The sequence below is a fragment of the Cottoperca gobio genome, chromosome 1 (genome assembly GCF_900634415.1).
Source record: "Cottoperca gobio chromosome 1, fCotGob3.1, whole genome shotgun sequence".
Taxonomy (NCBI): domain Eukaryota; kingdom Metazoa; phylum Chordata; class Actinopteri; order Perciformes; family Bovichtidae; genus Cottoperca; species Cottoperca gobio.
The window spans coordinates 3165369-3184173 of NC_041355.1; the positions used below are offsets into that span (position 1 = coordinate 3165369).

Below are 18805 nucleotides of genomic sequence, written 5' to 3' on the forward strand. Positions count from 1 at the left end.
AGACCCAGGACTCGGTGGAGAGATTATATCTCCTCACCGGCCTGGGAACACCTCAGGATCCCTCAGTTGGAGCTGGAGGATTTGGTCCGGAGAAGGGAAGATTGGGGTTCCTTACTGGAGCTGCTGCCCCCGCAACCCGATCCCGGATAAGCGGTAGACGATGGATGGATGGATACGTCAGCTACAACACCGATGTGGACTTTTCCGATCCGATGAAAAGTTGGACTTTTTTGGATTCTGACCAATTTTGAGCTAATTTTCATATACGCCAGCATACGTTTCTGCCATACAGAACTGTGTGACAGGGCCTTATGTCTGCCGTGTTCGGCATATTGTCTGCGTCCTTCGAACGATCACAACTGACCCCTAACCTATATCAACGTACACCAGCGTATTGCTGTATTGCCGTATATATTTCGTATATGCTGGCATACGTTTCTGCCATACGGAACTGTGTGACAGGGCCTTAAAAGAGTACAGCTAACATCGCACACATTGCTGTAATGCATCTCCAACTATAATGAGAGATGACAATTTCTAATATAAATACTTTACAATGAAATGTAGAAAAAGTGCTGCTTGACCAGAAAGAACCAGTAGGTTTAGGCAGAGATTAAACTGTCAGGGTTAATGTAATTTCTTCTTGTGTGAAGACACAAACGTATAAACCAGTTTCTTCCTTTGAAATATACAGTTTAAACATTAAACATTAGTTCAAGAATGTAAACACAGTGTGTGTGTAAAAGTGGCAGATATACAGAATGCCGTTACCACACTTCAGATCTTTATTAAACTGGTAAAACCAAACACTAAAGGTTATGTAATGCGTATCTCAGTGTCTGGTGTTCTGTTGTATCTTCCTTTGTTGAATCTCCTGTTGTATTATGTCTATGGCCACCCGACCACACTAACCAGTGTAGTGGGAGGCAATTGCTATAAACACTTGTAGAGAAAAGAGTATTACTGTATCATCACAGACATGCTGATAACAATGATGAGGGAAGACGTTGTCTTTCTTTGATAATCTTTATTGGCCCATCTTTTTTTTTAATTATAAATAGTTTAAGTGTCCCTTTAGAATCAGAATCATATTACTTTATTGTTCATTAGATTTGCATAAAATGGGATTTTCACTAACAATTTACATAATAAAAGAAACAATGGAAGATGATATGTCTTTAACGATTATCATAATAATGATCTCACTGGGACTCATGATGTAGATTTAGCAAATACTTTATTTTTGATGAGAGAATTTGGTCACAGTTTACAATAGACAATAGTGACAGTATTGATCAAAAATTACCATTTAAAAAAGTATTGCATGCAGAAATTCAGACACTTCGCACTTTGAGACTATAAGACCAACTTTGTATAATATAAAGAAAGTTTTTAATCATTACGAACAATATGCTAAATCAAACTTTTCTGGCACTGTGTTTAAAGAGGGATGTTCAGGGATTCATTTGATATTAAAAACAAAAAATATAGATACTATTTTGTAATTTAACTGGCAGAGAACAAATAAGCTGTTCCTCAAATATTTGTACGGGAAGAAAAGTTCTAATTATCACATTTTGTTTCGAATCACAGATCAGCATACTGTACAACGATCACATGCAGTAGTTTCTTTCCACTATAGTATCACATAGAACAAACAGTTCTTCCCTTTCTCACTGTTAATATGAAATTTGGCCAGCAGCTGAGGAGCTCACACCTTCTGATATTCAGATGGCCACACTATTTTCTACTTCCGCTGGATCCAAATATGTGTATGGGACCTCCAGCCTCCTGTTTCTGGCTTTGATGACTGCTTTTAACACGTTAAGCTCTTCTTGGAAATCCTTTATCAGCTCACAGGGAGTTTCCTCGCTGAAATGTTCCTCTGGATACTGGCCGAGAGCGACCTGATGACATTAATGACACATACATTTTTTTTTTTTTAAGAGTATTGACAATTTAATGTACAGTTCTAGTGATAATTCTTTCGGTGGCTCAAAGAGGGTATTGGGAACATGAATTTGATTTAAGCAATTCTTCATGAAGTCACTTACGAAGTCAGATGACTGCCGGCTGAGTAGCCACACGGTGGACATTATCTGAACTGTTGTGCTGACGTCGGGGAACGTCTGCAGCATCGTGGCCTCGTTTGCACTCCCCTTTGTGGTCGGTGGAGGAAGTTGCAGGGACATGGGAGAGTTTGGCATCCAGCCACCGTAGTCATACTGCGATAAATGAATGATTGACAGAACTGATTAATACTTTTTAAAGCCACACCATGTCAGTCTTTTGATCAGTCAGTCACTTTGGTCTACACTGAAATATTTCCACAACTTTTGAGTGTATTGCCATAAAATCTGGACATTCATGGTCCCCAGAGGAAGAATTCTAATGCATAACATTCTTGGTTTTCTGAGAAATGTCTCGACAACCTTCTGTTAGATTGTCATTAAATTTGGCTCAGACATTCATGTTGCCCTTAGGATAAACTCTGATAACTTTGGTGATCCTCAGATTTTTCATCCGGCGCAATCACCACATTACATTGTTTATTTGGTTTATGACCACATACCTGCAAATCCAAGGACATTCCCATCAACTTTAGCTGTACTTTGTGCTTCTTAACAAATGTTTGCATGTTCAACAAAATAACTACTATATATCTGATCATGCAAGTAAATGAGAAGGCTTCACCTGTCCATTGTTCACAGCTGAGTGCTGTCCTGAGCAAGTGAAGATCACCATGGTGACAAACTTGACCAACTCAGCCACAGTGGAAAATCTCTGTGGAATTCCTGAGAATGAGGAAATAAAGAGCATTCATTTAAGAAATCTAGATGAGTAAATCAAAGTTTGTTTAATGATATTATGAGTGTACATAAATGTGAAAATATATCACAATTAAAATGTAACTTTTCTTTAAAGCCCACCTGTGCTTTCTTGGGAAAGGAATCCATGTTCAAAAATGTCCGAAATCCACTTCTGCAGTTCGGGGTCTTGCTTGACCTCGTCGTCATTCTTGTAGTAGAACTTGAGCAATCCCTGCACAAACCTTTTTAGAAAACATTATGTAAAACATTAGTTAAATTATACTTTATATACACAGTGCAAAAATAAATTGAATGGCCATTTCTTTAGAATGATGAATTCTGTATTTTTAAGAATTTGGTGCGATATTCGACCCAGTGGATCAAACAACTTTGAAAGGTATAGTTTGACATTTTCGGTTACATGCTTACTGGCTCTGTTGTTAAGAGTTAGATGACAAGATCGATACTCTCATATTCCTGCAATAAGTAGCATGAAGCTACAGCCGGGCGGCAATTAGCTTAGCTTTGCAGAAAGACTGGAAGCAGGGGGGAACAGTTTGCCTTGCTTGTTTCAAAGTCCAAATGCTAACCAGCAGATTTAATGTTTACTAATTGACCCAAAGTACTGCTCTTGTTTAAGCCATACACTAAAAGAAATGTAAAAACAACAAGTTATGGTCTCATTTGGAGTTACATGCTACAACTATTTATTTCTAAACAATGGCTCCCTGTCAAACTAATAGTTAACACACAACTCGAGGATTAAATAAACTCTGTTAATTAAGGAGCTTTAGAGATGTTTGTAGGCGTATCTTTGAAGTTTAGAGAGATCTTCCAGTCTTTATGCTAACCCTTAGCATCGCACTTAACGCACAAACATGAGAGGTATCGATCTTTTCATCTAACCTTTCGCAAGAAAGTGAATAATCTGTCTTAATTTTATTCACACCCATCAGTGATGTCAAAGCTATGCCTTTTTTGAGATCAGTTGTGGCAAATCAAACCTTTGCTCCACAGAAAAAGAGTTTTATCATCCTACTTTTGCAACGAGAGCCTAGCATGATATTTAGCGTCATTGGTAATGATGCTAAATATCATGCTAGGCTCTCGTTGCGAAGTAGGATCAAGTAGGTTCATAAAAATCATTTACCAGAGCAAGAAGCACAATTTGGAGACGAAATCAAGGGAATATAATTGACTCTAATTGTATATTTGTATTCTCAGGTTTCTTTCCTGTGAGGACTGCTGCTCCCTGAAACAAATATTGTACCGAAATCTCTGATGTCACCACTAACCCCCGTCTGATACAGTGATAGGCATGTTGTTTTCACTTTAGTGCACTTCAGGGCCTCTAACTGCATTCTAATATGGTGTACGTCTTTATACTCTACACTTCAGCAAACATACATTATTTTGCACCAATATCATATCAATTCTAAACATAATGGAGAATGGAAATGCCTGTACTACCTAAAGATGACATCCCAAAGCTTGAGTGCATCATCCCTGTAGTAGAAGTTTGGCACATCCTTCAGCCCACGCTCAGCAATGTCTTCTGGTACGCAGAGGGAGGTGTAGGTCAATGCGGACAGTGATCTCTTCAGGATCGTGTTCATAGCCTCGCCACCAGAAGCTGAAAACTAGGGAACAGTCAAATATGTAGGGAACATAGTTAGTTAAATACTGTGCATGACATAAAAAAAAAGTATTAGTGTAGGTAATGGTCTACTGAGCGTGTTGGTCTTTTCGTACCCGTGTCAAAACTCCAGTCTCCGATATTAGAAGACGTCGAGCTAAGAAGTTGATCTGCAGACTGTAGCGGGTGTGAGGTATGAGGAGCTGAGGGAGACAGGGAACTCTGTTAGTAACACTAGTACATGTTAACAAAGTCAAAGTCAGTTGTTCAGTATTGTTACTTTCAGGTACCTTGTACAGTGGATGCACCATGGGCACGTTGCGCAGCAGTGACACTGCAAAGACTTCAGCCAGCAGATGAGTGCGCAGCAGGTGAACATTGAGTTGATGCTCGTTGGCCGCTGCACTTCTCACAAAGATCTTGGCCATCAACCAGTCGTAATCCGAATCAGTAGGTAAGAAGATGGGATTGTCTTCTGCTGGAGTCTGCTTCAGCTGCAGGAGAAGGAAGGTGGGTGTGGTTCTTTCAATCCATTCGATCCATTACCAGAACTGGTCAATAATGCTCAAGAATGTTCTGTGATTGTGTATGTTTACTTATTTACTATAGGTTTTATATGCTTTTCAGTTTGATGCTCTGTTGATCCTTTAAGGGGAAATTCAGTTTCCTTAAATCCCAGGTCAGAACATCTGCCCTACTTTTCTTACATACATCAGTGCTTGCACATCTAATTTATCATTTTTCTGCAATTGCAATGAAAGTGCTTTAAGTATTGCTTTTTCTTTGATTCACATTCTTCATATATGTTTGCACTGTCTACTGTCTGTCTAATCAGTACATGTGACATGTGTTGTATTGTCTGTCTGTCTGTCTGTCCTGTAAGAGTGATTACTTGCATCTGATTTGTTTGCTATATTTGAGTGCTAATCTCACCTGAATAGCAACTGGCATCATCTTGTCGTCAGGTGTTTTGTGGAGCAGGACAAGAGGAGCCGTCAAGTACTGCTGCTTGCCATTGATGGTGTTTGCTTTCAGTCCATCCAGATGTTTATAGTCACACAGGAATATGTTGCCTTTCTGTTTTAAAATTTGAGTGAGGGTGAGAAATTATTTGACTTGCATGCATACAGAAGGGATGTGACACACTAAGTGCAACATGCAATTCCTGCATCCAAATTCAAGAGGTCATGGTGCAAAAAACCCGACTTGTAAGATCAATCACCTTCATTTCCTCTTTCAAGCTCCTCTGACCACGGATGAAGAGCATTTCATCAGTGACAGGAAAGTTCTTGGGCAGAGCTGAACAACGTTGGATCGTCATGGGGTTAACACCATTTAGAAACTGGTAGCCAAAGAAATCATCATCCTTCCAATGTTTCTGGACATATTCTGGAAAAAGAGAGTTGAACTTTATTGGGTTTCAAACTTTGGGATGGATAATATTTACTCTACCACTGTTATCATCTTAACTGTACACTGCATGTGAAACTGGACATTTGAAAACAATGTGTGCCACAGAATGCAGAGTCACTGACATGATTGGACACTTGTCTATTTAGATACAGTTAATAGTTTTCTTATAAGTAATGATTACATTACATTATTACAGTTCATTTTGCTGACGCTTTTGTCCAAAGCGACGTACAAAAAGTGCAAACAATCATGAGTTGCAAGATTCTTGCAAGATTCTTGAAAGAAGTACAATAGCTTCAAATAAGCCAAACCAAGTGCCACATACAGAAACAATAGAATACAAATTCAACTATTAGCACACAAAGAATATACATAGTACATAAATACAAAGAACGTTTTATTATTTATTTATTTTTTTGCCGAGGTGCAGTCGAAACAGGTGAGTTTTCAGTCTGCGATGGAAGGTGTGAAGACTTTCGTTGACCTGACATCAATGGGGAGGTCGTTCCACCATTTTGGAGCCAGATTAAAATGAGGAAACATGAAGGCTACATGTTTAGATATTTTCAGTGTTCAGTAGAATCTAATGCAGTGTTACTCATTGCGCGGCTCGCCAAGCTTTAATTGGTGGCTCGCATGGCAGTAGACTAAATAAAGGGGTGATAGATATGACTGCAGTCAATACAGATATTTCATAAAAACAAGCAGGGCTATTACATATACAAATAATAATACAAATAATTGATAATAATAATTGATAAAAGATATAAATATATAAATATAGACAGAAACAAGATATTTAAACTTGCTCGGCCGTCACTGACTCACTGCGGAGTTGCCAGTTTTGGCGGTCTATCAGCGCTACATGGTGAATGTGCTCTTGGACGGGTAGATACGTGGTGGGCTAGTATATAAATAAATAAACTTAAGCTCATTAAAAATATGTTAACATAAGCATGCTTATGAATATGGACATTTGCTAAAAAATAATTTATGTCGCTAAATTGGAAATATTGTTTGCAGAGTTTGACAACATCATCCCAGTATTAAGATAATCCTGCTTTTAATGAATGCATTGGTTGGCTGCATTGCATATTATATGTTCTGGGTGGGATGACAGATTAATAAACAAACGTGCTTTTTATGACTGGATGTAGCTTTTCATACTTTGCGGTAAAAGTGGCTCTCCTGTTGACTTTGTCCGATCAATGTGGCTCTCACGTAAAGAATGGTGAAGACCACTGGTCTAATGGATACAATTGAATATCTGAATGAATACAGTTGAATTTACAATTATGCATACAGTATCTAATATTTCATTAAACTACCATGATCGTACCAGATATGGGAGTTTGCTTGCAACAGAACACCCGATCGATGTCATCGATATTAGTCCAGCTCTCCTTCGAATTAGCGAGTCCCTTCAGGTTTAACTCAACCAGCCTAGAAAATAAAAGCAAACAGTTACTTTATTATGATGCCTTAAAATGACTTGAAGCAGGTAAATGGTTATATAGATAAATAAATATTGGACAAAATGTAAGGACCTTACCCAGAGAGTGCAGTGAATCCAAACTCTTTGGTCTTGGTGAAGGAGAAGCGGACCTCACAAGGCAGAGAAAGAGGATCATCTGCCTTGATGACGTGGGGGAATCCATCTACATACACATCCCAGCTAATAGAGAAGAGCAGAGAGGTGAGGAACTTTGGACAGTCTAGATACCAGTGTATCTGCAGTTTTAATTCAAAGTATACAAGCAAAATATACTTAATAATATTCAATATCACAACACATGTTAAAGTATATTACATTTGAATAAACCTTTGCAAGTGTAAGCATGTCATGTGGTGGTCATTTATTGTTATATATCAGATTTAGATGCATGTTAGTTTCAGGTGCACGGAGTTACAACGTGTATAAGCCCTGAGCGCTCACCGATAGTCTTCCTCTCGCTGATTCAGCTCCTGCTCCCGACTGTACCTGCCAAGATGATGTTTGTCTTCAAAGACTCTCAGAGCTTAGAGAAAGAAACATAACAATGTTAAAACAATTTGTTACATACAGTATGTTGGCATGAATGTGCTCCGGCTTCCTTTTAGTCGAGCGTGCAGAACTTATATTGTGTGGACAGTGAACATTGTACAGGAGTGTCGGACAAGATAATTATTAATAACCTGTTCCTTCTCTGAAGCGATGCACCTCACTGTCTGTGTTCCAGCGGTAGATGGGAAAGTTGTAGGTGTCTCCCTCGGGGGATTTCACTTCTACCTTTGCAGGGAACCAATTATCTTCAGGGAACAGTATGAGATGCTTTTTGTCTAGTTCTATCAGAATCAGCTTTCCAATGGAGAGAGGGCAGGACACGGTAAAGCTGGACACCTGGAGTAACGACACAAATAGTTTGAAAACAATTATACATGACATGTATTTAACTGACACTTATCAAAGTCAATCCATGTGGATACAACCTAAAAAAAACTGCAAGAATTACATCAACTCCACCAAAGTAATTGATATTTAATGTTTCTATATAATCTATAAACTACAGGCAAAGTTGAGCCAGTGTTTTGTACATTTAGAGGGATATTTCACACTTACTTTTCCAGCGACAAAGTTTTTATGTCCGCGGAAGCCAAAAAGCCACTTGCGGTCACTCTCTCCATCTGTGCCCACCAGCTTAATGAAGACGTTGTTAAACGTTGTGGCATTGGCGATTTTGCCAGTGGTTACAGTCACTGTATAATCTGCCATTTTCAATCCTGGTTGGGAGAGAACAATAATATGCATTCTCAGCAGTGATGAAAATGAAAATTAGAATATTGTGATAAAGTTCTTTATTTTCTGTAATGCAATTAAAAAAACAAAAATGTCATGCATTCTGGATTCATTACAAATCAACTGAAATATTGCAAGCCTTTTATTATTTTAATATTGCTGATTGTGGCTTACAGCTTAAGAAAACTCAAATATCCTATCTCAAAAAATTAGAATAGTTCCTCAGACCAAGTAAAAAAAAAGATTTATAACAGCAAAACAAAATCAAACATTTGAAAATGTCCATTAATGCACTCAGTACTTGGTTGGGAATCCTTTTGCACGGATTACTGCATCAATGCGGCGTGGCATGGAGGCAATCAGCCTGTGGCATTGCTGAGGTGTTATGGATGCCCAGGATGCGTCAATAGCGGTCTTTAGCTCATTAGCATTGTTGGGTCTGGTGTCTTTCAGCTTCTTCTTCACAATACCCCACATATTCTCTATGGGGTTCAGGTCAGGGGAATTGGCAGGCCAATCGAGGACAGTAATGCCATGGTCAGTACACCAGTTACTGGTGGTTTTGGCACTGTGGGCAGGTGCCAGATCATGCTGGAAAATGAATTCCTCATCTCCATAGAGCTTTTCAGCAGACGGAAGCATGTAGTGCTCTAAAATCTCTTGGTACACAGCTGCATTTACTCTGGGCTTGATGAAACACAGTGGACCAACACCAGCAGCTGACATGGCTCCCCAAACCATCGCTGACTGTGGGAACTTCACACTGGATTTCAAGCAACTTGGATTTTGCTCCTCTCCAGCCTTTCTCCAGACTCTGGCGCCTTGACTTCCAAATGAAATACAAAACTTGCTTTCGTCTGAAAAGAGGACTTTGGACCACTCTGCAACTGTCCAGTGCTTCTTTTCCATAGCCCAAGTCAGACGCTTCTTCCGTTGTCTTGAGTTCAGAAGTGGCTTGACCATGGGAATACGGCTATTGTAGCCCATTTCCCGGACACGTCTGTGAACAGTGGCTTTTGATACCTGGACTCCAGCTTCAGTCCACTGTCTTTGAAGCTCCCCCAAATTCTGGAAGCGACTCTTCTTCACAATGCTGTTAAGGCTGCGGTCATCTCTCTTGGTTGTGCAGCGTTTCCTGCCACATTTCCCCCTTCCAACAGACTTTTTGTGGATGTGCTTTGAAACTGCACTCTGTGAACAGCTTGCTCTTTGAGAAATTTCTTTTTGTGTCTTACCCTCCTGATGGAGGGTGTCAATGATGGTCCTCTGGACAGCAGTCAGATCAGCAGTCTTCCCCATACTTGTGATTTAGTTTACTGAACCAAGCTGAGTGTTTTTCAAGGCTCAGGAAACCCTTGCAGGTGTTTCGAGTTAATTAGACGATTCAAGTGATTCGTTGAACACCCTACTAGTATACTTTTTCATGATATTCTAATATTTAGAGATAGGATATTTGAGTTTTCTTAAGCTGTAAGCCATAATCAGCAATATTAAAATAATAAAAGGCTTGCAATATTTCAGTTGATTTGTAATGAATCCAGAATGTATGACATTTTTGTTTTTTTAATTGCATTACAGAAAATAAAGAACTTTATCACAATATTCTAATTTTCTGAGACAGTCCTGTATATCTAGTGCAAGCATTATTTTTATTTTTTTATATAAATACTACTACTACAATGAAAAAGGCATTCGCAAAATATATTACAACAGCTCGTTTTAAATGTGTCTTTTAAATTGTATATGCATCTCTCTTACCTGTTACTTCTTACCTGGCAGTTCCTTTCACAAACTGTCAGCACACAGCACTGAATCTTATTTTTATACAGAGTTTTGACAGTGTCAGAGACCATAGCAAAGGGAGGGTCTTCTCTGGTGATGAAAAGCGGAACAAGTATGAACAAGTTGTACAACTGCACACAGAACCAACTGGGAGTGTAATTGCATCACAATGAAGCGTTAGCTAATCAAGATTAAGCCATTTTTGTAAGAAAATAAAGTATACACTTACACAGTTTATCCAGATTCATGAGGTTTATTATAAACAACTGAAAGATGATAGCAACACATTTTATTTTATGGCATGGCAAATACATACAGACAACTCAGTGACACATTTCCCTTGATCAACTGGCTCAGAACAGACAGGCTGACACACATCAAGATATTTATTTTGGTCACAAACAGCTCGATTTATTAATCCAAAGCCACTAAAACACAAAAGCAGTCAATCACTCTTGTTTTTAGACAGAAAATAATAAGAAATGTCATGATGAAATCAAACTGGGTTAAGAAGGGGATCGTTTCAGTGCAGTTTTTTCAATTTAATTAGATTGTGGGGAAAAAAACGTGTTTCTTTGCTTTAATATCGCAATGAACAGTCTTTCCACTGGTGCCTTTAGTGAGTGTGAAGCTGAGGTACGAGGTCAGATCTGAGGGGAGGGGACAGTCAGCAGTCCAGTGGGCTTCAGCTTGTTGATCCCTCCGTCCAGGATACAAACTCGTGGGAAATTCACCTTAACCAGGTGTGTTGCAAACTGGAAAGTGAAGAAAGTGAAGAAAATTCACAATTGCTACACATGAGACATCTTTACACAATAACAATGATGCAGGATGTGTCTTACATCACTTGATTAAGAAACCTCTGTATCTGATTTCAAAATACACACAACAGTTATTACAAAAACTAAGATTGACAAATTAACGACTGAACGTGGTGACATGGCACCTATTGTATGTCTATTTAAGCATAAGCAGTTATTTAGTGCATTATTTAGCAAAGAAAATCTAGCCTATGACCATCGACGGATAAAGAGAACTGGATAAAGCGTTCAAGTTTTTAGTGGCACATGAAGCCAAAAAAGTTTGACTTCAGAGTATAAAAATACCCGGATAGAAAACAACTCAAGCGTGCGGCTCTTCCAGAATATTATTGTCGTGGAAATGTATCATGTAGTCTTCTCCTTATACTTGATCTCTATAAAGTAGTTTGGCCTTACAGTCACTAACACACATGTCTGATGTCCCTGTGTCTGCTCGCATTTGACAGACGTTCACCGTATTGTCAGGCAATTAGCAGACAGGTGTTAAACAGCAAATAACACCAAAGCTCTAACTTCTATATTTGTTCATTTCTTGCCGGAAGGGTTAGGGTTAGGGTCATTTCATTTTTGAATGACCACCACAGTTATCGGACCGGATGGAGCAAATTCTGACAATGACGAGGGATTGGTGAATTGTATTGTAATAAGGGATTTACAGAGAGTTCCTATACAAGGACACTGGTTACTTCAAAAGGTATACCACCTTCCGAAAAGCTCACCAGAAAAATTTAAATAATGAAAAGGTTCTAGGTGGTTGGCTCTATGCTGGGAATTACTCAAGTTCACAGAGCTGCATGTTCTAGGACGGTGTTACTCATTGCGAGCCTCCTGCGGCTCGCCAAGCTTTGGCTCGAGTGGCAGTGGGCTAAATAAAGAGGTGATAGATATGATTATGGAGTCAATACAGATATTTCATAAAAACAAGCAGGGCTATTACATATAACCCATTAAAACACAGTGTCTGCTCTATTAGCCTACAAATAATTGATAATAATAATAATAATTGATAAAAGATGCAAATATAGACAGAAACAAGATATTTAAACTTGCTCAGCCGTCACTGACTCACTGCGGAGTTGCCAGTTTTGGCGGTCTATCAGCACTACAATGGTGAATGTGCTCTTGGACGGGTAGATACGTGGTGTGCTAGTATATAAATAAATTAACTTAAGCTCATTAAAAATATGTTAACATAAGCATGCTTATGAATATGGACATTTGATCGATTTCTTATTAAAAAAGTAGTTACACAGCAGGTGGACAGAAACAAAGCGTGACAAACGAGGGAAATTAAGATTTGTCTTTGGAGCATCAACAGACAACAGCTGCTCCCGTTAAAAAAAGAAAAGTACGAGCCATACAAGACGAGCATAGGAACATTCAAGACAAGTGGACAGAGGAGTTTGTGTTTGTCCTCCTCGAGTCGAACCCTTCGTGCTTAATGTGCAAACAAACTGGTTTCAAGAGAAGTCATTTGGAGCCGCATTTCTAAACGACGGATTGAAAAATCAACGAAACTTACGCACCTGGAAGAGACTTTTCTGGACAACAAAGGCTCAAACACAGGACGACTAACACAGCTGAACGATTCACTGAGGCATCTTTTGAGATCGCATGGATTTTGGCTCAGGCAAAATAACTTCTCAGTCTCAAAAGTTGTGAAACACTGCTTTTTGGCTTCAGCAGAAATATTGTTTGCAGAGTTTGACAACATCATCCCAGTATTAAGATAATCCTGCTTTTTATTGAATGCATTGGTTGGCTGCATTGCATATTGTATGTTCTGGGTGGGATGAATAAACAGACGTGCTTTTCATACTTTACGGTAAAAGTGGCTCTCCTATTGACTTTGTCCTATCAATGTGGCTCTCACGTAAAACATAGTGAAGACCACTGTTCTAGGAAGTGTGATGAATGTGTGTGTTGTCAGCTCTATACATGGATTCGCAGTTTCGTTGTATAGTGGTGCAATGAAGCGAAACAGGGGAGTCGGAGAAATGTCAGTGAAACGGATCCAAATAAGTGAAATCACCTATGCAGGTGTACCGTGGGTGTGTGGAACATTAACCCGTTAAAGCCTTTTATTAATGAGAGGAATAGTTCTTCCTGAGGTACACCTCTCAATCGGCTGCTTATTATGTGACTTTTGGTGACGTAGGCTCATGAAGCTCTGCTTTCTACTACTTTGCTCACTATAGAAAATTATAAATGTAAAAATAAAGAAAATAGAAACAGTTTTGACCGATTCATTTCATGTGTCTGTCTGGGTCGTTGCTCACCCGTTAGTTTTCCAACACAGTTAAAACATTTCCGATTTAATCAGCTGAAATGTCCTCATAAAAACTTCTGAATGCCAACAGGGTTTAAATGTTAAAGGTGCGCACAGTAAAACCTGAACACACGGCGAGTGGACTCATTGCTTTGCCCCAGAGCTAATGACAATGCCACCGGTGCGGTGCACGGAGATGCGGATGGCATTTAAGCACAATTGAGTAATTTTATCGACCTTTAATTTGGCGATCTGCTCGACTGTGAGGTCTGATGATGAATTACTGAGGTTCGTGGGGTTGTGGGGTTCGTTGGGGCTACACTGCCGGAAGGGCAGGGATCCTGTTTGATGACGAAGATAGTGATCAATCAAAAACACTTAAAACTATTTGATGATAATGACACTAGTGCCTGTGTAACAACACTGATGCTATGAGACATAAACAGTTCACAAAGGGCTGCATTTAACCTCCAGTCTCTGAGCAGATTCTTCCATTACTCTGTAAAGTTCTTATTCTTGTTGTAACCAGGTTAGAAACTTATATCTTTATGCAGCTCCCTAAGAAGTGCAGGACTGTCTCTTCAATTAGGGAGAGCTACTTACTTTCCTCTCTTACTTTCAAACATATGCAGGAGGACATCTTTTTCTAAATTGGGATGTTGCCTGAAGCAATATCCCTGCTGAGTTTTACATTTAAGTTTGACTAATTTATTCCAAAGAGAGCAGAAAAGAAGAATTTATAATGATCAATATACAGTAGTTATTTTGTTACGCTGAAGTGGAATTATTATTTCCGTGCACTAAAAAGTCAAAGACAATGATTTATGTAAAATACAGTTTCAACCTCGACTAAGGTCCTGGTGTCTTCTACAAGAGAGGAAAATACACAGTAGCTTTTTATTACACTGTACATCAGACCTGTACATTAACACTGTGTTTGTACCCAACCAGAGAAGCTGTTTCCTGAGGCAAGGCTTTACAAATGCACAAAGGCGTACGGCTACCTCAGGACTTCAAGGGTTTTCCTCTAGAGTTCTCTGGATTTGAAAATACAGGAGGTCTGGTTATGGGGGATTAGTGTTTGAGCATAAACTTTAGACTCGGGACCCTATTTTCATGGTGGTACAATGCCCAGTGCAAGCAGAACTCACAGTTTGGTATTTCCATTGAACTTGACATTCGCCTTACTTGTCTGTGTGGTATTTTGGTTCCTGCTGAGCGCAAAAAAAGAATAATGCAAAAATAAATGCTAATACTCTCCACACACTCTCCAGCCAGTAGATGTGTAGAAATCGGCTGCTTTAATACTGTAAGGAAAACTTCTCCTGCAGTTCATTAAATCCCTGCAGCTGTCTGAGGGCAGATATGTTGAAGAATATGCAGCCTCTGATTGGAGATGTGCCGCACCTGCCGCAGTGCCATTACACATGGTGACCCACTGTGTTTACCTTCATTAAATTACATTCAAATGACACCGGGGCGATGCAAAATAACCCCACACACCTCTAAGCACATCACACGGTCCATTATAACTTGGTATACTGCCCATTTAAGCAAGAGAGATTACCGCGGCTCATTAATCACATCGAACGGCCTCCTTTCAAAACTTTCAAAATCAGCAGTTCATGTTTAGCTCTTGAAATACAGAACTGTGTACGTGAAATACAGATTATGACTGAAATAGAGTCTGATTGATGAGGAACAAACACAATAGAACCTTATGTAAATCATCATTACTTTAACTTTACTCTCATACTGTGTCATTGCTTTGTTGCTTCCTTCTGTGGATGATAGCCCATCTGTCTCAATGAGCAGTCACATTTACCAGACATCAAGGTGTGTATCCAGGTCATTTATGAAAGACAAAAGACTGAATGATAACACTGGATAACTATAAATATTTGGTTTACGTCTCACTTCATAAACTAAAGACAAAATAACTTGTGGAATAGTCTGATTTTAGGATCATGAAACTCTGTAAGAGTTGTGATAACGGTGCTTATGAATAATTTCACATGAATCTCTTTAATTCAGATGGGGATCAGAATAATTCAAACGATATCATGATCTTATTAAGACAACTGCTCTTGTGGCGTTCACCTACGACGCCACTGAGATCCGGTAGATGATCAGAAGGGTTTTAAAGGAGGCGGTGTGACCCTGAGGTCGGCTTTCACTGCCCTGATGTGACCCCCACCCAGGACACTGAAGGGATTTCACATTCCATGAATAATCTCTGAAAAGACGACATAGAGCAAACTTCCTTTGATTTTCAAATTGTTTCTACACTTTAAAAAATATTCCTTGCTTGGTGTGTACATTGTGTGTATTTGGTAGTCCTTTGAATTCTACCCGCGTCCTTTTTGTTGCATGTCGTTTGCTCTCTCTCCCCCTTTCAGCTTTACTATGTAATAAAGGCAACATCCCCAAAACATAATAATAATTTAAAAAACAAACAAACAGCCATAAATGTCAACTTCATGGCAACACTAGATAGAAACAGTGAAGGGATCACCAACGTTAGTAGGATTCACACAACATTTCATGTTAATCCTTATTTTAAAGAGACGTTTCAGTGGAAAACAAAAATGGTGGACCTACATTGTCTTCGGTCACAGTTAACTGGGAGAGAGTTCGGGGATTTTGGAAGTGCCACAGGGCACTCTGAGTTAAAACTTTAATAATGTGCTGTACTCGTGTGTGTGTGTGTGTGTGTAACTGCTTTCTCACCATAGCAGCACTTTTCATGGCGTGGCTAATGATCACGATGACACGTCCTCTGTAGTTCTGGAGGATTCCTGTTGCGGGACACTGCACCAACTCACCATCCGGGCTAAAGGCTGTGCTGAAGGGAATGTTGATGCTGCCAGAAATATGGCCTCTGCTGAAGCTGGAGGCGGGGGGGGGGTTAAGGAGCACAGCTTTCACCAGGTCCGACACCTGCCTTGGGACCGAGGCCGAAGAAGCAGGTGAACTTTGTTTAGAGATCTTTGTGCAACATGGAAACAATATCAAGATACTCTAATTAGAGAGCTTGTTATACTGCTATACTATACTATATATGTGTACAATATGTTCTTAACTGAAGGGAGGGAAGGAGCAGGACGAATTAGAGATATAGGAGATGCTGTAAGGGAGTGAGCAGGAGAAAAAGAAAACGACTGGATCTTAATGAGGGATTTGCTGAAAAAACAGAGCGTGCATCAGCACAGGGGCAGTGAACAACCCCTGGAAACCTCTTAAGAAAAGGAGGTTGTCCTATTTCTGAGAGTGCAGCTATCAACATTATTGTTACATATCTTAAGACAAGTGGTGCTTCTTTCGCGTTCAAACGACTACGTTCAAATCATACCAGCTGCCACAAGAACATATAGAGACAGTATGTTACATAATGCAGTGGGAAATCCTCGAGCCGACGAGTGCCATTATGGTACGTTTAGCGTTGGAATTACAAGAGCCACTTGCCTGCTGTGTTTCAGAAGAGAACAACCACCACCAGGTACAGAGAACGCTAAATCTAGATTGTCCCGATTAACCCCACAGAGGTCTTCGTTTAATCCACTTTTCGTGACCGCAGACACCCACAACAGAGCTTTGCCTAAGATCACAATAAAGGTGAACAAGGGTTGGCAAATCCTGTGAAAGTGGTCAAATCCCTTTTGTCCATGCGAGTTAGCCTAAGGAGCCTGTCCATCAGATGAATCCAGTGTAGGAATTTAGCTCGAGCACCTACCATTTCAAAATCCTTCCTCTATCCGCTAATCCTTATTGATTAACGGCTCTTTAACCCCCTTAGACAATTACCGTTCCACTGATCTTTAGGTCCTCTGCATTTTGTATACGCAGGGTTTTCTGGACCACTATACTAATAATATTAAATAAAAACTGCCCATTTGCAAAAGCAAAATGTAATTATTCATATAACAAATTGTATTTGCGCGCAGAACTCTGAGAAAATGGATTAGGGGCTACTGAATGTAGCAAGTAGTAGACATTTTCTATGTTTAATCAAAGAATGTACAGGGAACTTGTTTGTCTGGGAGTTTGTGTACGCATCAACCAATGTGGTTGATGTGCGTACACATGTGACCATGGTTTTCATGGTCTTGTGAAAACCATGTATCTCCAAAAAGTCAACGCGAAAGTTGATCATTTCAGTTCAGTTCATTTCAAAAACCCAGTTGGTTTTTAATTGTTTATGTTAAATAGCAAAGCGTCCTTATACGCAGCTTTTAATTAAGAATGAAGACTCAATTCTACATTAAATTGGTCGTGATTATCAGCTGACTTTTAAAGCAATAATCAGACTAAAGAATTGTCTCATGCGAAAACATCAGTGGTGGGCCGTCAGGGCCAGCAAGGCCTTCTCCGCTGGCCTAAACATCTTCAGAATATACATTTAATGTTGATTTATTTTTTCCACACATATGTATTAAACTATTCCCCATAGTCTATTCTCTTCATTTCATAGCTTTCCTCTGGTTAGCGCTGCTTCCAGCCTCAGATGGAGATTTGGAGGTCTGGCCTTTATGTTAGAGCTTTTATCCAATCATATTTCAGCCATGATGTGTTGCCAGGGTCCAAGAGATCTGCCCTGAGGCCTTCAGAATCAACAGTGCGGGCGCCTGTCGCTTAAAGTGAACGGAGACAAAACTGTGGCGTTAACCAACTGTGGCGTTAACCAATCAGATTTCGAGTTGGCGACACCGGGGCCAGCTAGCAGGCGTACGATAACGTCAGCACGTGCACGTCTTTTGATTGGATACGCACTATTGAGAGGCGGAGCTATGCAGAGATAGCAAACTTGAATGAGCTAATTTAGATTTCTACAAGCTGTTTTTTTTCAACCCACAATGGCTGAAGGAGGAGAAGAGATCGATGTGGTCGCAGATATAATTACAACGCCATTTTCAAGACGAACTTTTCAAGAAAAGCTAGACATCGTGAGAAGAGAACGGCCAACCCCGACTGCTAGCGAGGCCTATCATCAGCCGGGAAAAGGGTTTGTCCGACACTTTCAAATCACTAACTGCGAGCGGTACCCCCGGCTCACAGCCTCCGAGAGGCACTGCACAGTGTACTGCTGGGAATGCCTGCTATTTACAACTAAATGTTTCGTAAATATTAATATAACTCTGTTGTACTTGACTATGTTAAGGTGATGCAACGCCCGGTTATACTGCGTTTCTGTCTAAATGTATAGTTTATAGAGCCATGGCGTCATAATGATGGTATTAAGAGGTGGAATAATTCAGGTAGGACTGTGCAGGACATCACTGAAGACCTAGGTGGGAAATG

At 39.8% G+C, this 18805-nt stretch overlaps 2 protein-coding genes across 2 annotated transcripts in view; both read right to left on the reverse strand.

Annotated features, from left to right (window-relative positions):
* Positions 1 to 1220: 1220 nt before the first annotated feature.
* Positions 1221 to 10499, reverse strand: LOC115015183 (arachidonate 12-lipoxygenase, 12R-type-like). Its single transcript, XM_029442421.1, has 15 exons — positions 10394 to 10499; positions 8459 to 8619; positions 8035 to 8239; positions 7796 to 7877; positions 7412 to 7534; positions 7199 to 7302; positions 5669 to 5835; positions 5380 to 5523; positions 4737 to 4940; positions 4563 to 4649; positions 4281 to 4450; positions 2931 to 3052; positions 2695 to 2795; positions 2055 to 2225; positions 1221 to 1907 (listed from the first exon to the last, which is right to left on the reverse strand). The coding sequence occupies exons 2-15, from the start codon at positions 8609 to 8611 to the stop codon at positions 1728 to 1730; spliced, it is 2013 nt and encodes a 670-aa protein (XP_029298281.1). The 5' UTR covers positions 8612 to 8619; positions 10394 to 10499; the 3' UTR covers positions 1221 to 1727.
* Positions 10500 to 10650: 151 nt separating this feature from the next.
* The window catches only part of tbck (TBC1 domain containing kinase), a 44983-nt gene continuing 36828 nt past the window's right edge, over positions 10651 to 18805 (reverse strand). The window contains exons 25-26 of the mRNA XM_029439103.1: positions 16238 to 16397; positions 10651 to 11172 (exon numbers count right to left, since the gene is read on the reverse strand). Of these exons, the coding sequence (XP_029294963.1) occupies positions 11062 to 11172; positions 16238 to 16397 (271 nt within the window). The 3' untranslated portion in view covers positions 10651 to 11061. The remainder of the gene's footprint in view (positions 11173 to 16237; positions 16398 to 18805) is intronic.